Source organism: Pocillopora verrucosa, chromosome 10, assembly GCF_036669915.1.
Source record: "Pocillopora verrucosa isolate sample1 chromosome 10, ASM3666991v2, whole genome shotgun sequence".
Classification (NCBI taxonomy): Eukaryota; Metazoa; Cnidaria; class Anthozoa; order Scleractinia; family Pocilloporidae; genus Pocillopora; species Pocillopora verrucosa.
Genome location: NC_089321.1, coordinates 14,425,966 through 14,448,373, shown reverse-complemented (window position 1 = coordinate 14,448,373; position 22,408 = coordinate 14,425,966). Strand labels below are relative to the sequence as shown.

The 22,408-nt window shown below is 38.6% G+C and overlaps 2 protein-coding genes, 1 long non-coding RNA gene and 1 other non-coding gene across 10 annotated transcripts; 2 read left to right on the top strand and 2 right to left on the bottom strand.

Annotated features, from left to right (window-relative positions):
- The first annotated feature begins 948 nt into the window (after positions 1–948).
- LOC131772988 (cubilin) lies at positions 949–12,601 on the top strand. Its single transcript, XM_059088945.2, has 14 exons — positions 949–1,143; positions 1,796–1,816; positions 3,659–4,066; positions 4,570–4,989; positions 5,294–5,686; positions 5,867–6,253; positions 6,602–7,012; positions 7,670–7,995; positions 8,466–8,607; positions 9,000–9,355; positions 9,573–9,714; positions 9,914–10,294; positions 10,812–10,992; positions 11,563–12,601. Exons 1-14 carry the CDS (start codon positions 1,080–1,082, stop codon positions 12,140–12,142), a joined length of 4,212 nt encoding a protein of 1,403 aa, XP_058944928.2. The 5' UTR covers positions 949–1,079; the 3' UTR covers positions 12,143–12,601.
- On the bottom strand, positions 8,760–8,832 carry Trnap-cgg (transfer RNA proline (anticodon CGG)). Its single transcript has one exon. It is a non-coding gene; the product is annotated as a tRNA-Pro (tRNA).
- LOC136283858 (uncharacterized) lies at positions 10,937–15,334 on the bottom strand. Its single transcript, XR_010718961.1, has 3 exons — positions 15,204–15,334; positions 14,648–14,727; positions 10,937–11,051 (listed from the first exon to the last, which is right to left on the bottom strand). It is a non-coding gene; the product is annotated as an uncharacterized lncRNA (long non-coding RNA).
- On the top strand, positions 12,862–21,845 carry LOC131772990 (serine protease 23). Of its 7 annotated transcripts, none has more exons than XM_066173310.1 (4): positions 12,862–14,186; positions 17,121–17,184; positions 17,923–18,446; positions 20,338–21,844. In XM_066173310.1, the coding sequence occupies exons 3-4, from the start codon at positions 17,954–17,956 to the stop codon at positions 20,814–20,816; spliced, it is 972 nt and encodes a 323-aa protein (XP_066029407.1). In that variant the 5' UTR covers positions 12,862–14,186; positions 17,121–17,184; positions 17,923–17,953; the 3' UTR covers positions 20,817–21,844. The 7 variants fall into 7 exon arrangements, with proteins under 7 accessions (XP_066029407.1, XP_066029408.1, XP_058944934.1 ...); XM_066173311.1 differs by having other exon boundaries at positions 13,256–15,471; positions 17,928–18,446; positions 20,338–21,845; XM_059088951.2 differs by having other exon boundaries at positions 13,256–15,471.
- Positions 21,846–22,408: the final 563 nt, after the last annotated feature.

Sequence of the window (22,408 nt, the reverse complement as noted above, 5' to 3'; positions counted from 1 at the left end):
TGCTCTCTTGCATTTTTGTGGAGTATACACCCACTCGTGTAATTTGACAATGGTTATTGTATTTCTCCCAAAGCGAACGATCATTAGTATTGGCCCTAACCCTACACCGCCTTTACCATTTTCCAGTCGGATTATATAAACTTCGCCCTCCAATTTAGTTACCGTAATCCTGACAAATATAATACACATCGAGCATAGTTCGTGATCTTTAGACCTCAACATTGGTCCGACATTTGCTTTAAAAAGCTAAGAGCAACAAGAAATCTCGACAAAATACATAAATTTCATGATTCGTTCAAATTAGTGTAATCAGGCATTTAGCTGCGGAGGAAAAACGGAAACCTTCTGGAGTTCATGCTATTGTTTGTAGTTTGGTGACTCCTACTTGGCATCTCAATTCTTTGAACAGAATAAATGGGCAAGAACATGTAGACACTTTCTGGCGATTCGTTAGTCAGCTCCGCGGCGACCCTTTAGAAGTTGCTGCAATTCTCGCCAATTTACAGACTAAAACAAAGAACTTCCTGTCGCACCTTTGTTATTTTTTCTTCCCAAAGCTCGTTTGGTTCAAAAGAAAGTAAACACGTTCCTTTACATGATTAACTCAACGAAATGATTATATTAACTTAAAATCTCGCGATACAACGCTTTGTGTTGTTCTTTCGAACTCTTCCGGTGGGAAGAGTTATATTGCAAATAGAGCTGATAGTTGAAACCACGTTGTTCGACCACAGAATGACATTTAGAAGTCATCGACAAATATTCCTTACGGCAAATACGAGCAGTTCCGCTTGTGTAGACAGCGTGTGTTTTTATGTAAATTGTGATGACTGGAGTACGAGTGTCTGTTATGTGATAAGCGCATTTGATTGGTCGGACGGAGGATCCGTTTAGAAGGTCATTGAAAATTTCCGATTGATTAATATATGTGAGAATACCAAAGTGACCTCAAAGCCTCTTATGAAATCCTTGCTCCAGTGCGCATCTGCATAAATGAAGTAATAGCAGAGCACTCAACATAGACGGACTCACACCTGGCATTCCTTCAGTGTTTCTCGAATTCCTCTAACATTGGGACCATGGAAGAAACATTTTTTCTAGTACTTCTGCTTGTCAATCTCGCCCTGGTGGTCAACTGGCAAGGTATGTTGTTTCACCTCCTTTTATAAATGTTAATCAACTTTCACTTTACCACGTCAACATCGATTTCTGGTAAAATTCAGTCGCAGCCTAAGCAAATTTGCCCAGTACACGCCTTGTATGTTTCTTTTCCTTTAATATTTCGGGTCGTTTCTTCCAGTTAGCGCTTATTAACGATAACATTTAGAAGTCATCGTAGAGCTCAACTGCACGTGACATGTTTAAGAAATGTTTACAGTGTAACTCAAAATAAAAGTGTGAGTTCGTAGTCCAAGGATTGACAAGTGATCTCAAGGTTTACATTTAAAGAAAGTTCGATAATCATTTTCCATCTAGTTTTCAAATATCTTCCTTGACATCATTAAAAGGAAAGTTCTGCTCCAACGTGCCTGCTCTCGAGTGCTTTATGGCAGCTAACAATCGAAATTAAGTAGTAATAGTAATTTGAGTTGATAAATTTGTTGTCAAAGTTGGGATCGCGAGTGAACAATTCATGTTTACAGTTTTAAGTTGCGGTAATATCCACCACAAGTATTGTAGAGATGAGCGGCACGTTTTCGACGCGTATATTTGAAATACCGAGAGACGAACTCTTTTGCATGCTACGTCCTTCGTTGACACTAACGTCAATCTTGTCTTGTTTATCTGTTATCAGGTGGTCAAGCACAACTCATTGGTAAGTCACTCGTTTCGAGTAGTAAGTTTCAACCCTTAATTAGCATTTGTAACATTCATCTTTCGAATCGTGTTGATGATATGAAGCCATGAAAGGAGGTAGCAATAAGGTGTCGATCAGATTTTAAAAGTGTGTTAATAGAAAGTAGATTTGAAAAAGCAACATCCAGGAGGCGTAATACATTTTGCGTGATAATGTCTACTGATTGAGATGTTTGATCGGCACTTAAGATTTTAATATAGTCGTATTGCGGTCTTTCTGTTTTTTCACCGAGGTCGAGGTATTCTGTAAATTTCCAGCCTGATCCTTCGGATCGAAACTAGGGGGAGGGCACCCCAGTGTCCAGTGTAAAGGAGTTATTGGTATGTGTCAAGCTAGATTGAACAGAAATTTGATGTCTTCTCCCGAAATACAGTATAGAGTTTGAATTTGTCAAGTACATGTTTGCAAGCGAATCTCTTGGTCTGAGAGGGAAAATATTAGCGCTACCCTAAATCGCAGGTGCACCCTTCTGGAACATTCGTGAAATATTATAACCGAAACACTTCAAAGTCGGTTACTCCTTTGTAATCTATACTGTTTTTCACTTGTCTGTCGGGTCGCTCCATCCTCCTGCTCATCGTGACTTTCAACATGACCCGTCAATATAATTAATCACACCTGAAATGTCCTTTATTGAAAACTGTTTTAGATTTAAGTGCATAAATGGCTCAGTAAGAGGCCTGCACACAAGTCAATTTTGATATTTGCACAGCTCATTTTAACTATACAAGTCAAATGTCGTGTGGGAATTTTAAAGCTAGAAGACATCCTTCAAACGGAACTTTTAGGGCAGAATGTTCGTTTAAAATTGAATTAATCGAAACCTTTGTGTATGGTCGATCAGAAGGATAACTCGCTCAGTGGGGGCATATTAGAAATGCAAAAAACTCAGTTAAAGAATTGCGCAAACAAGATAATCTTGTCAGATGTGTAAATCAAGTGAGGCCAGGTATGCTACGCTAATTTAGTTTATCGTCGCATATCTGGCCTCACTTGATTTACACGTCTGACTTTATAGCACTATGCTACTCAAGGACAACATTGAACTCTTGATAAAGCTAATCTTGGTTTTCCTAATTAAATAACAAAAGCCGTTATCGATGTCTTAATGCTTAGTAGATATGTGCTTAGGAGTAACTCTTGTAAGAGGCCACCCAGTGCATTCTGTTTCCTTATCCTTTTTTTTTTGTCCTAATGGTCTAGGACTTAATTTTACCAAGAATATTGCAGAATTTCTCACAAAGTTTTGTCTTCGGTTAGAGCTGAAAGATCTTGGGAAGAGTGCGTGTGGTTTTAAAGGCAAATTTGCAGCCTGATTGTATCCCTCTGCGTTGAAATAGGTGTTAACGCACCTCGTCTCAAAAAATATTTCTTTTCATTTTGCATTCGCCCAAGATATATTGTGAAGGTGGATTAAGATTAGCACGTTTTGCATTATTTGAAAGGTATAGTGAGAATAATAATGCAATCCATTTTTTCAATTCCTAATTACGTTGTTTTTATTACCCTCACTTTGTTCTTTTAAACCCCCAACTGCTTTTCTCCAGGATTGTTTATTCTATTGAGAGCGGGTTTGTGTACTGATAAGTTAATTATTTTCTCTGTTTTGTCTTCATTTCATTTGCTTCTGCTTTGTTCAGATCAGGCTATTTTTGCATCTAAGTTGTTACGACAATATTTATACATTTTGAATCAAAAATCGCAAGAGGTAAATTATCACACCTTTAAGTAAGAACAAAAATTATTCGGCACATACAAAGGTTGAAACTAAACTTATCGGCTTGTACTGATTTCTTTCAGATGACTGTGGCGGACTTATCGAAGGGAGAGGTAGTATCATACAGACACCAAATTATCCTTTGAACTACCCTGTGGATAAAGTTTGCGCATGGGTTGTTAAAACCGAACCGGGTGACAAAGTCGTGCTTACTTTTGAAACGTTTGCCCTGGAAGACAACTCTGTTTGCCAATACGATTACGTTATTATAAGGGATGGTTCGACCTCCAAAAGCCCTATGATTGGGAAGTTTTGCGGCACAAGCAGACCAGCCACCATTACCTCTACGGGCAATTTCCTTTGGATTGGTTTCCGATCAGATTCGTCCACTACCAAACAGGGCTTCAAAGCAATGTGGAAGGCAGAAAAGCTTTCCGAAAAGCCACCACCAGGTACCGAAGAAAAAGTGACTACGCCTACTATGCCTACAGGTTTGTTGATTTATCTGGCTCTTTTTCTCACTAAAATTCTTTGAAAACTGCTGCAAAGCGCAGATTGTAGATATTTGTTAGAAATCTTAAAATATCTACCAGCACTTCCTCAGCGAGGCTTAATCGTGGTCAACGCTGAAATGTCTCTACGGGCCTTCTGTATTTTGCGTTAGTGGCTCTTGCATGGTTACCAGTCTACCTGGACCGGTGGTAATTTTTCGTCGTTCATTAGGAATGTTTCGGTATAATTGCCTCTCTTATTCGTGAACATGTAGAGAAAGTGGACGAAATGATGAGGCCCGTATGAAAGCTCGTTGTCACGAGGCACCTAAAGAGCACATATAAATGCATTTCCTTGTTGATTTTGTAACAGACTCTTTAAGGACTGATGTGTAGGATGCTTTTTTTTCCTTCTATTTTGGAAGTTATTCGCTCTATATTGTTTGTTTTCTCTTTCTCATGAAATTGTCTCTTCATTAATTTAATCATTAAGTTTTCTTCAGGATGCGGCGGCCAAATGACTGGTGATGGTGGGAATTTTACATCACCCAACTATCCTGAATCGTACTCAAAGAACAGCGAGTGTGTGTGGACAATAGTTGTGCCTCTCCAAGACACGATTGAGCTTACTTTTCACGAATTTCATTTAGAAAATTCCGGAAGTTGTAATTATGACTTTGTCGAAGTTAGACAAGGTAGCACTCGCTTCTCTGAAATAATTGGAAAATTCTGCGCAAGTACGATCATTTCACCTTTCAATTCAACTGGAGATTCCCTTTTTATAAGACTTGTCACTGATGGAACAGTCAATGAGAAGGGTTTTTGGGCTACATGGAGAAGGATATCTCATTACATTCCTGCAAATCAAACGGCTCAGTCGTCCACAACCACCAAAGCTACACCTTCAATTGCACCGCCTGAAAGTAAGCAATATTTTCTGTTATTTTCCAGATTTCTAATTTTTACTGAACTAGAAATTAATTGCCGTTAGCGAGCAGTCAACCTTTTATGATTTTAGAATAAACCATTTTTGTGTATTAACACGCATTCTTCCCTTTTTTTACTTGATAGATGTTTGTTTGTTTGTTTTTTTTTTTGCTGAAACCCCAGTCGTCAAACCTTCATACCTAATTCTATACTTCCTTACTTTTTTCTCCTCATTTTTCTTTTCATATGTATTTGTTTACTTTTTATGTACGTTATTAAGTAATTTGTTTTTATCCACAGAGTGCGGAGGAATTTTGAATCAAGAAAACGGTGAAATAACCAGCCCAGGTTACCCCAACCAATATCCACTAAACCTAGATTGCATTTGGGTAATTTTGGCGCCAAGTAATCAGGTCATCCAGGTAGAATTCAGATCATTTCAACTCGAAAGACAATCCAGATGCCTGTATGACTATTTGGAGGTCAGGGATGGCGATAGATCAGACATGCCCTTGCTTGGGAAATTCTGTGGAGATGTAGTTCCTTCCCCTGTCAAATCTTCTCAAAACGCAATGTACATAAAGTTTCACTCAGACGGTTTAACTCCAAAACGAGGATTTCAGCTTAAATGGCACGCTTTTGAAGGACAGCCGCTACCACCTGGGCCTGCACCGACGTCAGATGGGGACCCCGGTAAGTAAAATCACGCAAACAAAGGGTGAATTTAACTATAGATATTCATTGGAATTCCTGGGAAATATCGTTATTCTTTGGAAATAATCAGTCAATTACTGAATTTATTTTTACGATAGGCTGGTTGAAATTTTTTTTTGGCACCGAAACAAATTTCTTCTCACATCTATTACTCTACAGTTTGTGGTGGTACTTTCACAAAAATGTCTGGCGTTATAAAGAGCCCTCGCTATCCCAAAAAGTATCCAGAGGATGTAATGTGTCAGTGGGTCATAAAACTATCACCACAATACAAAATACGCTTAGAGTTCATGTACTTGCAAGTGGAGAAGAGCACAAGCTGCCAGTATGATTTTGTGCTCGTTATGGATGGCCTTCCGACTTCTCCAACTACTCTCGGGAGATTTTGTGGCAACTCAAGCAAGCCGGTGGTAGACTCTACATCCAGTGAAATGACCGTTTTCTTTAAGTCTGATATGAGCGTGACAGACAAAGGATTTGAGGCATACTGGTATGCCCATCCAGTTCTAGGCACTAAATCTCCGTCAACCGAAGTAAACGTGATTGGTAAGTATGATTTATTTCTCCAAATATTTTGAATATCCACTAAGTGTAAACTTCCTGCCACATGTCATGTCCCTCTCATTTGCAAAATGAAATGTTCATTCTTCAGGTTGACAAAAGTCATTGACTAGGTGGGCGACATTCCACTGGGAGAGTGACTAGATGAAAACTGGTTCTATAAAAGTTACCCGTAGATAAATGGCGGTCCAAGACATTTATAGTAACGATGAGATACGGGTCCTGTTACCGCCTATAAGCGCATTATTTTTTGCACTAGATGACATGACAAACAATTGTGTAATTCATTGTAAAGATATAACGGTTTTAATAATCGTCTTTTACTTTATTAAGAGCCGTGCGGTGGAAAACGTATGCGTCCAAGTGGTGACATCTTCTCACCATACTACCCTGCCTTCTCTGGTGCCCAAGGGCCTGTTGACTGTGTATGGGTTATATCTGTATACGAAGGAAACAAAATTGCCATTGGTTTTAACGAATTTGATCTGAAAAGTGACGATAACTGTGTTACGGAGTACGTGGAATTGAGGGACGGGCCATCAGAGACGTCTCGTCTGCTAGGACGCTATTGCATTTCTGCACCGATGGTGGTGCGAGGTTCTACGGATACATTATGGATGCGTTATTATACAATTGGAACGGGAAGTAAGGGTTTTGAAGCAACGTGGACTACTATGAAGCAAACATTAAAACCTATGAAACCTAGTGGGAAGCCTTCGACGGGATCTGTTCCTCATCCACCAAGTAAGTTCCACCCAATGATAATATGCCAGTTCAATTCTCCGTTGGATTCTAACAAGCATACGTATGCACTGGGGACAGTAATATACTGAATCGAGCGATAAAAACTACTCTTCAAATGCATTACCTTTTCTCGTTGCCTAAGGTGATTTTTAAAATTTATTAAGTTTTCAATTAATCTTCAACAAATTGAGAATGAGACATTTTCAACGCCCTCACACGTAAACCGTTTTTTAAAGAATGTCTACGTGATTCTCAGCTGCATCTTAAATAATGTTTTTAGTAATAACATTAATATGCGTGTTAGCCTAACTGTTTCTCCAATCAACATATCGCTTGAGTAGTATTTCCACTAGTTGCTAATTTATTTTTCATCATGAACGATGCGATTTCTTTTGTTCACAATATTAGGTGAAGAATACACTGTTATAGAGCCAACTGATTATCGCTTATTTTTTGATAAGGTTTTTCGAATTTATTGATCTTGTACCGGTCGCAATACTCTATTGTGTCTCTTGGCTCATAGTTAAAAAACTGTTCCAATCTGCCTTGCAGTAACTCCGAGAATAAACACCGTTACTATTCTGTTTGAGTCCAATCCTGTTTTAGTTTCATTACCCATATATATATATATATTTACATAAACGATGTCTTTTTTAGAAAAATGCGGCGATGCACTAGGTCTTGAATCCGGTGAAATAAAAAATAAACAGCTGTCATCATCTTCCACGTGGATGGGCATAAGCACCTTTGGTCCGCAGCATGCAAGACTCAATAACAGTAAGTGGCCCCAAGGCTGGAGTGCTGATATAACTGACCAAAATCCTTGGCTCAAAGTCACGTTTCAATCGGATTATGTAATTACTGGCATTGCAACGCAAGGTTATGGTAATCCAGTTTTCAGTGAATGGATTGAGAGCTATTATTTGCTTTGGCTTGACAGCAAGGCTGGAGAGGTGTATTATCACGAAGATGGAAAAGTGAAGGTAGGTGACAGAATGACTCTGTACCGATGGTGGTTTTTTTTCATATTTTTTACATATGGTTTACCACTCGTGATATGTATCAGCAAAAAGAAGTACCCTTTTGCTTGAGATACACAACCTCACTTCACACAGTAAATGGCTCCACCAGTAACTTCGATGAAACACCGGCTCGATTCACGTGCCGAATTTTATAAGAAATTTACAGGCATGTTTTTTCTATTATTATTATTTCAGGCATCCCTTTTTTAATCATTATTATTGCACTATTTTTATGATTTTTTGCTTGTTTGTTTCTTGCAAGCTTAATTACGGCTGGCTGATTCATTGAGTTATGATTATAGTTTCTTTATTCGGTTTGATCAAAGTGGTAAGTTTCGTATCTTAACCAAAGCCCTAGTATCTTCAAGGTTATACAGGGCACCCAAGCCATTGTCTTTCTGGTGAACGTTTTAATTATGTTTGACTCACAGGTTTTAGATGGTAATAGTGATCACAACACGATTGTACGCCATATGCTGAAGGAACCCTTCATTTCTAAAGAAGTGAAAATCCAACCAAGAAGTTGGAAAGGTGGTGTGGGCTTGCGATTAGAACTCTATGGATGTAAATTTGGTAAGCCATTATTGTAACATTAATAAGAGAATTTCAATTCGGCCTACTACTTTTGATTGTTGCTCATTTTTACTTCAAATTCACAACTAAGTTAACCTTAAAGGAAGATGTTTTTCGTCTTGTCACTAACGTGGGAGAAAGAAAAAATTCTGAGTCCCCATGAGGAATCGAACCTCAGACCTTCGGATTCCGCGTTCCAATGCTCTACCACTGAGCCACAGAGACTCCACCGTGAGCGAGGTCGGTTACGAAGTTCTCCATTTTTTTATGTGGAAAGCTAGCTATACTTCTTTGCCCTATTTGTTGTATTATTGTGCACGTTTTTTAACAGTTTATAAGAATGGTTTTATTATCCTTTTTTGCTCTTGTTGTTTTTTTTTTGTCATATGCAGACGAATGTCAAGAGCCTCTTGGGATAGAAGACCCGGACATTATTGAAGACGAACAGCTAACAGCCTCTTCCGCTTGGGAGGATGATCATGACAAGTTCGGTGCCCAGAGAGGAAGGCTCAATTTGAATCGCTGGCCTCAAGGTTGGACGGCAAGCGTAGAGGATCGTTCCCCTTGGTTTCAAGTAAACTTGAAGCACCCTTTTATAATAACGCGGGTGGCAACACAAGGCTATGGAGGATCCGTTGATCAGTGGGTGGAGAAGTACCGAGTGTCATGGAAAAATGAAGAAGAAGTTTGGCGTAATTATTCCGTTCCTCGTCATGTGAAGACTTCAGCCTTCCTTTGGAAGAACAAGGTGATAATTACATGTTAACCGTAAATACAAAACTGTCAATTTTCGTGTTCTTTATGTTCAAGTTTTGAAAGTTTAGCACTCCTAAGACAAACAGAGACGTTTCTACGCTTGCAGTGTGTATACGGTGTGATAAATGACGAATGAATGAACAAATAACGCTAAAGACATGAAAAGATTTTTACTGTCTTCAAACGAATTTATATCATTCATTCCTCAGGTATTTCATGGAAATAAAGACAGGAATTCAGTGATATCTCACACTCTATGGAACACCATTAAGTCAAGCACGCTCCGATTTTGGCCAATGGTTAAACGTAACTTTGTTTCTATGCGAACAGAATTGTACGGGTGTATGACAGGTCAGTATTTCTAGTCTAAAACGTCGAACATCAGTTCTTTTTAAGCCTCTTGTTTTGGATCGTGTCTTCTCGATAATAAGTCTATAAGAATCTGTCATTTTTTTTAGTATTTTTAGCACTATACGTTTTGCTGTGAGATTTGTTTTTCTGTGGTTATTAATCTTGTATCTCACTTGATTGCTAATCATACACTATACAGACCAATCGCGATCCGCAACCGAGTGCTCAACAGTTGGCCATCGTATGAGTGGTGAATCAAATCCGCCCAGCAGAAAAGATTGCCAGTGGCATGTCACTTCTTCAAAGGCGGAGAGCACAGTAACGCTGAAGTTTATAACCTTTGATTTCTTAAAAAGCGATCCTTCATGTATGAAAGACTACGTTGAAATCAGAAACGGCCTTACTAAACACGCTCCTCTGATAGGAAGGTATTGCGGAGACAAGATACCTGCTCCCGTGCAATCCTCGGGAAACGGTCTCTGGGTGCGTTATGTGGTGTCAGGTGATATAAAAACCAAAGTTGGCATGACTTATCACGACGGTCCCTCTAAGTCTTCTCAGGGTGATGAAGGGAAGAAAGGTATACTTACAATGGCGGGTTCTTTTGTTTGCCTGTTACTTAAATGAACTAGGGGTACAAAAGCCTGAAACGTTTATTGTTCCTGTGTAACCAAATTGATATTAAATGCAGCTTTCGTTTAGGGAGAATGGTTGGTCACCATGAAATAACAATAAAGCACGTTTTATCATTGACAGGTAAAAGCGCAGGAAGAATTTCATAAGTCTGTTCACCCGGAAAATGACTGTTGGTGATAAGTTTATCAATGGTCATATTTTGTCTTAAATGTTCGAGAACGATAAAGATGAGATTTAATGATTTTTACCTGGGTGGTAAAAAAATGGTTAAATTTAAGATTTGTGATGATTCATAATTTTAAAGAGCTACCTGTAAATAACAAATTTTCAAAGTGTGTTATGACTTGACAACGATTTTGAATGTCCACTTTTTTCTTATTTATTTTCACATCAAAAGCCCATATTACTCCCTATACTAATATCGGATCGTTTTGCAATTCTCTGATTCCTTATCTCTCCAGGATGCGGTAATCTAAAATATTCTGTCTCTCCGTGGGAGTCCGATGGAGATTTACCAAAGCAGTGGCCTGGCCGATGGCCCTGGCAGGTAGCTCTTCTGCTTATGGGACAATCTGTTCAGCAGTGTGGCGGCGCTCTCCTTGCTCCTCGATGGGTACTCACCGCAGCCCATTGCTTCAAGAGGTATTAAAAATTTATTCAAAGGTGCTCGTTTTTTCAGCTACAGGTGAAAAGGGTGCCTCCTTAAAAATAGAAAATATTTAATATGAAGATTTATCATATAAACTATGGTGTTATACAAGGATTTCCAGCCATGAGAAAAGCCGTAATAAGACATGTGGAAAAATACGATATTTTTTCACGTGTGTTTTATATCGCCAATCAGCTGCTGATACGTCACTCGCTTTTCGCGCCACTCGATCAGGTTGTTGAATGAATGGAAAAGCCTTCACGATTCTCAACACAAAGTAGTTTGTCGGAACGTTCTTGAATTATGGCGGCTAAAACATTTAAAAATCCGTATCGCTCACAGACGGTGACTTTCAAACTTTCCTAGAAGGGAAGATGAAACCAATGTACGAAAATAAAAACCGAAAGTTACGTGTTCGGTGGCTTTGGATATGGCGTTTCTCGCGGCTGAAAACGAAAATCGACAACTGGAAGATTTGCCATAGGCCGATTTTGGCCGTTTACCTGAAAGACTTTTACTGTCGGTAAAGAAAAAGTCAATAAACCACAGACTTTCGTTTGCAGGTTTAAACAACCTCTTCAGTGGGTCATACGGGCTGGAGAGTTTGATCTCGCGAAAAAGGAAAATTCTGAGCAAAATATACGAGCAGAAAAAATATATGTTCATTCATCATATATCCCGTCAACAAACGAGAATGATATCGCTCTGGTATACCTTGAGCGAGCAGCACAATTGAACGATTTGGTGGAAACGATATGTCTACCGGATGAAGGAGAGCTACAGCTCGAGAGCAAGTGCGCTGTAGCAGGTTGGGGTTTTAGGCCGGCCAACGTCCATCATACATCTACCCCGCTCAGGTCCCAAAGAGTGCCCGTTGTTTCCCGCCAGGTCTGTAACGGAGCCAATGCATACGGTGGTCTTGTGAAAGATAATATGATTTGTGCAGGGTATGAGAAGGGTGGCGAAGACAACTGTTACGGAGATGGCGGAGGCCCTCTCATGTGCCAGAATTCGGTAGGAAAGTGGTTTGTTGGTGGAATTAATAGCTGGGGACAAGGCTGCGGACTGCCTGGCAAATATAGTGTGTACACCTATACGGAGAGGTATCGTGACTGGATAAACCGTCATATGCAAGCAGACTAACTGTTCTCACTTGCGTCAGATAAAGGAATGGTGAATCAACTTTTGAGTCCACACTGCAAAATACCAAATTATAAGGGCCTGCGATTGGCGCTTGTCAAGGCCGGCGCATCCCGTTCGATTTCGGGAGGGATTGCATCCAAGTAAAACATAGTAGTAGCTATGAAAAGGAACGTGTAAGTCGCTTTCAACGTGTTGCAACTGACTAAAACATACGTTTTGTTGTTCAGATAGGTAATAGGCTGTAGCCAGTTAAATACATATTTTTGACGTAATCACAATTCAATTTCGAAAATGTGAAACTAATTTTTAAGGGCTCATCGTTTCGGTATTAGTAATGGAAGAATAATGGGACGCTGTGAAGTTTAGCGAGGTCTTAATTGAACGAGCCGTTTCGAACGGAGCTTGATAATACAATTAAACCAATCGAATTCTCCTTGAGAGGATTCAAACGTAATGCAATCTTTGTGACCTTGTGGATATGAATGGTTAGTCAACGTCTACAGCTGTAAAATTCTATATTTACCTAATTGTACTTAGCTAAAATGTAGTTTCACTGTGATATAATTACTGAAGTGTTTCCGGTCTTTTTCTTTTTTTTTTTTTTTTTGAATAAGGCGCCCTTCAGCCCTTTGGTCTCCTACGTAATATGGCAGTTAGCTTGTATCCTTTTTTCTTTGTGTGAAAATCTATGGTTTCCTGAATGTCGAGTTATTTTTTCCGATGTACGTAATCTTTTTTTAATCTCGTTTACAAGGGCTCTCAACCAAGTTACGCCGTGGCGTGGAAGCCATGAGCGATAGTTATCGGTGTTCTATTTACGATACTGCTGGATTTATGAGTTTCATATCAGGACGTGATTAACACGTCGTCTTAGAGATTTCTTAAACCTAAGGAACCCCAATTATCATTGGAATCTAAATGATTTCTCAATTCGTTTAAAAGGTTACTTAAAATGCTTTATTTTTTTTGCGACTTCTTTTTTTCTCTTGGAAGGATTTTTGTGATGGTTAGAAGTTCGATTCAGCAGCCTTTCAAATGTCACTAAACGACATCAACATGGAGACGGCTTAAATGAGAGATGATATTGGGAACGTTAGCTTAGTTTTATGGTACCATGAATGATGTTACTTGTTCAAAACGTCTATCAGATTGGTATGCTAGCGGACTAAATTAAATATGAAAAGTTGCGAAAGGACTTATCTACCACATGTAATGGTAAAAGTAATGCCAGCTGAAGTAAACTGTCAGGAATGTGCAGCTGATTGTACATGCAACATCATCAAAAAGTCAATAATTTATATTGATCGTTTGTCTCGCAATATTAAACCTTGGGACGGTTCCCACGGTCACGAGAAAAGCAAAGAAAACGATCTTCTAAAGAAAAATCTAACTAACCGCTTTGCTGAAGGTCCCTTGTTATAAAAGGGAGACCTTTGATTTCTATGTCATCCGCTGACAGAAAGCGGATCTGTCTAAATCACCGGAAAGCCGGCAAAGACATACTGAACAAGAATTTATTAAATATATACATGTAATACTCGATCCCAGACGAAATTTTCGAGTTTGTCATCTTTTTTTTGTTAAGTAATAATAGAATCCTAGATAAGAATCGCGTCGTTTGGACCGTCTACGTTTGGTATTCGCTTTTGCTGGACTACGATTGGCTGATCTGTCTTTCATTATAATGAGTAGTCGCTTGAAGAATTTTTTCTGTTATGATATCGTCATACATGTTGAGCTCGTGCGTTGACGAGTTGTTCTTGCCTCAGTAACGTGGCTCTAATCGCTTTTTCACTTGCCGCACGTAGACTTCTGAACTTCATATGTTTGGATCGTTTACCATCTACTTTTGTCGCTGTTCCGTTTCCACCAACATTAGACAAAGTCCATGTTTTTCCGGATATTCGACATGGCTCATAAAAGAGAAGTACTTGTCATCAAAAATTTGATCTGTGTCCAAGGAAAGTCTTTTTAAGATTAACAATCAATACAAGTTTATAGCAACGACAACACTAGCCGTCGGATTCATCTCAGCTTATAAGGAGTAAGTAGAGGATGTAACCGTTTGCTATAAAACATTAATTTTTTTGAATTGCTAGCTTTTAATCACACTGCAAACGAAAATACTTGCCATTGATTAGGTAGATAAAATCAAAGTCAATCAATAATGCTATGGCAATTGTTCAACAATTATATTGTGCTTTACGCAATTTAACCTTTGTGTTAAGTTTCTTTTTTTTTTTTCTTTTTTTTTTTCAATTTGTTTTAAAGAATAGCAGATTTATGTCATGTGATTGTGTTGCCCTCTCGTGTTATCCCATAACATTCAAGCCAACAAATGCGTCAGGTTTTCAGATAATTAAGAAGTGTGCTCTAACAAGCAAAAACAGCTCAAGCTGCACTAATGCCATCGACAATCCTTTCTGTCGAATACTAACAGAACTCTCGCATTAAGCTCTGGTCATCGAAGTTCTCCAAAAGACAACAAATGAATACAATTATTACCTCTTGCCTGATTTCTTGATTCCTCTCAGACGATGAGCGATATTTAACAGCCCAGCTTGATATTTGAAGTATGCCTTGTTCTAAAAATAACGTACAGCTTTTAACCATTTTAACCCTATTTCGTTTCAAAGACTATTTCTTGTTACTCATGTCATTAAAGAGACAGTTTTGTCTCCTTAGCAGTGTGCGAGCCAAGGGAGAGCCTTAGATCCACTGTCGCCATGTATTTTATCCCATTTCGGTACTCGGAATGGTTGAAAAAGAAAACTCGAAACTATTGTATTTGAAAAGCACTCTAATGAGATTTAAATTCTAGTATCCTTTGAACAAAACTTAACGTGAACACAGTTCGAATATCGAGTTCGTCCTTTACATAATTCTTTGCCGTCGGACGTGCAGGCTCTTTATGGGTGTAGCGTCAGGAAGAACTAATGAGTAGTAAATTACCGATCTGTAATTGCATTTAGCTCCGATTACTTAGTAGTTGTACTAATTACTTAGTGGTTATGCTTTTAGGCGGTAAAGCCGCCAAAAGTCCTCAAAATCTCTCACGTACCTCGATCGGATTACGAAAGCAGTCCTTTACCGCTTGGGAAACTTCTGATATTGTACAGTAATAAACTACTTAGCTAACAGTTATGTTTAGCTAATAGAAAGATGCGTCAGAAAATTTCAGAAAGGGGCAAGATTTACCCCCTTGTTTCTTTTACAAAATGTAATTCCAAGCCTTTGACGTACAAACTATTTATATCGCCTATACAAATATTCTAGTTGAGTACTTCTCAATCGCAAACAGACCGACCAATCCAGGGAGGACCTCAAAGGTATGAGCTTAAAAATCGATTGTTTATTATCGGCCGAATGTAGTGCATTTCTAGAACTCTGTAGTTGGTATCGAAAATATTTAACTGAGGGGAGAGTTTTCCTCGAAATTCTGTTTGTCTTTAACTAGCTCCCTGTTTTAAATTATCTCCTGCTTTTCTGTCTCCGCTTGCAAGCAAAATTCTTACCTTTGATTGCGTGGTTCCTAGACGAAACTAGTTGAGGGGCACGTGATTGGATTTACGCTGGGCGTGAAATGAAAGTGGATTGTTGGGTTTATATTTCGAGATATCATATATGATAAAGATGAGGTTTATTTTTTCAACAAACCGATGTAAAAAATTCCTTTTGTAATGTACGCACTATTTGTGGGGTTAACGTGTATCCAAAATGTTTCAAAGGGTAATTTTAGTACAGTGCGTGTTCATTCTATTTCCTCTTCGGTGTTTTTGTTCGAAGCATTTTTTCCAAAGTCCCATTCTGTTGTAAGGAAAGTGTCTGTGTCTTTACTTGAAAATGGTCCAAAAAATCGTCGGCCGTTTAATTCTGATGATGATCTCTCAAACCAGTGGAGAGGATACTACTGTGTAACCATAGTACCTCTCATGAATAAAGGGGGGTAAATTTAAAGAAGCTGTGGTATTGCGTCGGTAGGGGGTATCATAAGATAGCTTGGTTTTATCAAGTGAGATGATAATGCAGTTCTAAAGAGTTTCTACTAAAGCTGGGTGACGTCTCAAGCGTTAGTCTTAAGAGTTAATGTTACCTCTCAGTTGAGCGAAGTATAACAGAGTATAGTTTTTCTGTCGAAACGTATTTCTGATGTTGAGTTAAGTATATTATTTTAAGTATTGACGATTACACGCAAATTTTTACGGTCCCTGGGAGACATTCTTCTCGATCCTATAAATCCTATGAAGGAAAAAGGAACTGTGGAGGGCAAAATATCGTACTGACGTATACCTCAGCTTTATGCGTATTCTGTCGCGGTAGTTCACGAGTCAAGAGAGCGATATTTTTTTATTTGATGAACGATTTTTAAAAGGTTATCCGGTGTTTAACTTTAATCCCTCCAGGAAATATATATTTTTAGTTGGATGTTAAATGGTTTTCACTGCTTTTCTCATGCTCAAAGCAAGTCGGTCTTTAAAGCATTAATTTAGACCTCAAGCGCACAAGGTCGAAAATAGTTTTAGCTTTGTATAGGCGCCCTTTCGAAAGTTAAGCGGAGCAAGTCTCACGTGGGCTACAAAGCTGGGTAGGTACTTTCACATTGTCGTACATTTCTTTGTGAGATTGATCTCCTGGAGAAAGGAATCGTGCTGACAGTATTGTAACAATCTTACGAAGAGCGTGGCCGGGTCCAAAGTTTCTTTGGCACGTGAAAGAAGCGAGTTCAGTAAATTGTGCATTTGTAAAAGACAGCAGGGTATTCCCTTTTTTGAAAACAGCATAGACATAAAACATGATGACATAGCATGTTGCTTGATATTTCAGTGATATCTTATTGCCCTCAAGGTTTCTTTTGCCATCCCGATTGAAGCGCACTTTGCGCTTGACTGATCTGCTTGTAAGTTATCATCAAAGCGTATAGTTAGCCAGTCTTACACTTTTAGAAGAACTAACTTTTTATCGTCATGATTCCTTTCAGATTCATTGTTACAAAAAAGGGAACATAAACAAGTCCACCTGCTCCGCTAACAACGTACCCTTAGGTGAGTTCTATATTTGGTAATTTTCATTTCTATTCTTTGTGGTAAATAGGTCAGATATATTTAAGCAAATTTACTAGTCTTTGTCGATATTTGGAGTTACGAATGAGGTCTCCCACGTGCCCTGTCGATTGCTTTCCATATACCTTTCCGCCAACAGAAAAGCATGTTGAGGGTGGATTTTTGTCAAAGCGACCATGTCTTAAATTCTTTCCTCATGAGATGGAGCCTCAAACGGGAGGCCTTTTTGGGTAAACGTTGGCGAATGAACCTTGTTTGGTTACTGGAATTTAAAACATGATTGTCATATCCAAGACATTGTGCGAAAAGATTACAGCTAATTATGAATCGTTTTGTTATGATAATTTGTCAAAACTCAAAAATTTTTAACTTTGTCGTCCTTTTATTTAAGACAGTGGGTCGGTGCGTGAGTGAAATGTCAGGCTCTAAGTTGTTTTTAAGCAGATGGCACAGTGAAATACCAAAGTTCGTGTCATTTGAAATCATTTGGCATTGAAATCCGTACGAGAAACATTGAATTAGGTGAACGCATGCACTTCACGATTGAAATAGTTTGTCTTAAGGTGTTTGTGTTAAGTGGACCAGTCTACTGTAAATATGGCTGTTATTTTTAGGCCATGTGTAGTTTTATTTATCTTTATATTTTTTTTTTCAAACTTTGTGTGCAAAAATATTAACTCAGTTATAACGATGTGCCTTTCGTCATGCATTTTTTGGCAGGGCAGATTATTAGCCAGGAGGATAAAGATCAATGGATCTGTTCCTGACTTTCCTGCTTTTTGCAGTACTAGGGACAACGTATGTGTGCAGTATATACGCTGAACTGATCAAAGAAGAAAACGGAAAACCCGCCAAGTGGTCCGACCTGACCATTACAGAAACCCAAGTGGAAAATGATGTAGGGACTCTATTTCTTAACATAGAAGAAGAAAGCAATTCGTTAGAAGAATTTGCTGAAAAAGTCCTTTCGGCCTTCACACCAACCAGAAAGACTTCCGGGCATGGCCTCTCCATAAAACAAGTGCATTCCAGCCAAGGTAGACGGAGAAGACAAATCTTTGGAGAGGACAACCGAGTTAATATGCGAACTTCTCTCGAAGCTCAGATGTATCCGTTCTCCACTGCAGTGATGCTTTCTTCCGGTTGCACTGGCACGCTCATCGGGCCTGAGCACGTGCTGACAGCCGCTCACTGTGTACACGACGGCAAAAGACACTTAAAAATTGCCAAACGATTAAAAGTTGGTGAGTGATTAGACTTATTCCTTCCTTAAGAATTGTGCAACATCTCTGGTACGAAATTTATTTGATCTTTATTTACAAGGTCTCATGTCACAGCCGGGCTCACTATGCAGTATAATTCACTGATGTTAAAAAATCAATTTAGGTTACACCGGGTCGACTTTGCTAGAATATTCAAAATTATAAAATCCATGTTATCAATTTGACATGGTTGAGATTTTGTTAGCGTATTGTCAATCTACGGTCTCTGTCTATTTTAACGTGTCTTGTATTCCTCCCACTTCTTTACCAATTTTTGCTCTGTTATATTAATTTGTGAGGTTGTCACATGACTTCAGGAGGGCTATTAACTTCTCAAGGACAAAACTGAAATCTTGAATTAAAGCGATACGACAAAATTGAAAAGCATCCTTCTTAATGGTTTGTCAGACGAGTATGGCTCCAGCAAACAAAGACCCCACTTGACGACGTTTGTTTTGATTCGTCGTGAATAACGCCGGACAGTAACACCAAAATTAATATGAGATTATTGAAATTAGTACCCTGTTATATTGGCAAGTGAGGCGTGCTGTGGGGGCGTGGAGCTTGACTAAGACCATTGCGGAAAGTGGAATGAACGTCATCTACTTAGAATCTTTTTCATAAGCATTATTCAAACTAAATGTCGGGGAGAATTATATACAGTTATGTTCTTGATTAGCTTGTTTGTTTTGTTCCTTTGATGCGTTTGCTCGTTATTAAGTGTCTCTACGGTAATCGATGAAAACCTCAAAGTTTTGAAGCATTCCAACAATGTAGTATTTTCGTGACATTCAATAGTGCGTGAAATAAAGCTACCCTCAGGTGCAGATGTACCATACCTTAAACGAAGCTCTGTAACAAGATGCTAAAGACAATTAAGATTCACCTTCGATCAACAAAAGGCCTGTTTAGAAATTATCAACTCAGAAGACAATAGATATCGTTTTAGGACAACTTTATTGGATAAACGGAACTTTTTAATGATCCTGATAGTGATGAGTGCAAGTGACTTTTTTCCTTGATGCTATGTATGTCTGAGAATGTTAACAAACAGACCGACTCCATTCGCGCGAAACTATTTGTTTGAATACCTACGTGTTATTCTCATTTATGTCATTTTCTTCACACTTACATTTCTGTACCTATCTATATTGCGCCTATGCTAATCTGTACCACATTTGTAATTGAGGAAAGAAAGTCATCGAAACGTCATGTTACGCTTTCTTTGCGAATTTGCCTTTGGAGAGAATGTTGGTCTAATTCAGCTAAACACTGGACTGTCTCAATTTGACGCCAAATGTCTTCTCAAAGATTGTTTGGAAATTGTTTAGAGTGATGAGATACCTTTCAACGGCAAGATGTTGATTTAAGCAAACTGGACAAATGTAAACGGTTCCAGAAATTTGAGATCATACGCCTGAAAAAATTCTAGGAAATCAAGAGGAAGAGCGGAATAAAATCTTGCATTTGCAATGTGCCCAAACCCGGTCATTCATTACAAACTTTCTTTTTCTTTGAGTTCCTGTTTTCGAGAAGTTCGTCTGAAGCGTCTCGAACCACATTGGCCGTTTTTATGCTAGAGAGGTTAAAGTTGTCTAAGACGTTAAAGTCGTCTCTTAGACAACTTTAACGTCGCTAGCATAAAAATGGCCATTGACTGTCTTTAGAGCCATTAAGTGCACTTTGTTTTTGCCACCCATACGTATTCTTTGAGAGCTTATTTTCGACAAACCGAACAAGTGTACTTGAGGTACTCATCTGAATTATTCATAACTTTCTATCATTCAGATATCAGTAATGTTTTCGTAACGTTCTTAATTAAGGTCATCGATTCTTTTTTTTTTTTTGTATGCTAATACAACTTTATTTCCAGGTTTGCTCCAGCGATCAGGAAAGTTCCACTGGATCCAAGTGAAGAGAAAGTTTATACCTAAAAAGTGGAAGAAACAGACCCAAACAAAAGAGAGGCTGAGATACGATTTTGCAGTTTTAAAACTGAAGCGCAAGCACTCAAGAAAACACATGTCCGTGCAGATAAGCAGTCTTCTTCCCGGTTCGAAAATTCAATTCTCTGGTTTTCACGGTGACAAATGGTACAATTCATTGTGGTACACATATTGCTCTGTATACAGAAAAGCGAACGACATGATTCTCAACTTTTGCGATGGAGTTAGAGGTGTCTCCGGCTCTGGAGTTTACGTAAACTCCCCTAGTCGCCATGAGAGTGCGGTAGTTGGAGTGGTTTCGGCAATAGTTCGCGGAAAAGTCAAAGGCAAAGAGTTCAAATTTAATGTTATTAATTCCTTTACCGGCACTAAGGTACGGCAGATCTCAAAGTGGGTCCGGCGTTAGAAAGAATAGAAAACAGTCCACAGAAGCAATGGAATCGAACATTCTTTTTTAAATCGAAACGGGAAGCGACAGTTTGTTTCAGTAGTTTCGGAACATTGGTTACAACACAAAGTTTACCACAAAGACACATTACTAGCAACTCATGAACAACTTTTTTCTCCATGATAGGTAAACAATGTCACACGAATTTCCCAAGACGACGAGCACTTACCTTGATCAAGAATAGAATGCATTGAAACTCATTCGTTTCACAACTTTTCATATCCGAGCGAAGAAGGCTACATGAACGCTATGTACATTTGTTATCAGTTACAATTGGAAAAAAAGTTTCCGTGACCTTTACATCTTTAGAGTTGCGCTTTAGTGAATTACGTTCTATTTAGGTTTGTATAAAGGTTGATGTGGATTAAATGAAGATTATTGTAGCTTTAAGTTTTCCCGTGACACTCACATGTTGCGCTGGAACATCACATATACAATCCGCAGTAACTGTTTTTACTTCACAGCACTTTGATTAATTAAATAAAAGACGCTTTCAGCCTATATATTTGCTTATTTCGCTTTCTAGAACTTGTTTTCAATTATGATCAGTTAAAATGCTACTTGTCAATTTATCATGCTATGAAACAGGCATTATATGTCAACTGGTAATCCTTAATAAGGGAAAGGTAATAAATGCAACAGAAAATATATTGGTACTACCCTGATCTTTACATTCTTTAAACCTTAGTGTCACTTAAAAGAGGGCGAGAACGAGATGCATTATATTTCACCAAACTAAACACAGATGGTTTTTGTAGTCAAAATCACCGTTGTCCTAAAGTGATTTATAACTATATCATTGATTTATACAGATTTTTCTAGGTGAAATTTAATTCCCTAGGTGTGTCCACAGCGTAACGCGTAGCAATGTTTAATTAAATGTTCATGCACAGTCTGTAACAACATTTGATGCCTCAGTTCTTACAAGTTATTTGAAGCGTTTCATACGATATTAAGTAATTTTAATATATTATTTACATCAGCTGAACTAAACTGACTTACGAATAAAGGGGGTAAGTTGCTAAAGAAATTGTGGTGCTGCGTCGGTGGGAGAGTAGAACGGGGTAACTTAACAAAACAACTGAGTTGATAACGTAAACTGGCCACCGTAAAGAGTTCAAAGGCTGACGTTTCGAGCGTTAGCCTTTCGTCAGAGCGATTCACGAAGGGCTAACGCTCGAAACGTCACACTTTAAACTCTTTACGGTGACCAATTTACGTTATCAACTCAGTTGATGATGCTAAATTACCCTGCTAAACTGACTTATGTCGAAGAATTTACTCAGTCAGCCGTATATGACAATTTTATGTGTTTTACTGGAAAATATTTATACCTTTTACTGCCATTCGATGTTTCATTGGCCTCAGTAAACATTTACCCTAAACGATTTCGAATGAATGTTTACGTTATGTTTCTATGCACGTTGAGTAAACCAGTTGCTCAGTTTATGATTTGTAGTTTTGGCTGCAGGTAAATCTCACTGGAGTTCGACATGCATTACAAATATAAAGTTCCGAATTCAATGCCCCTAATTGCATCAAACTAATGC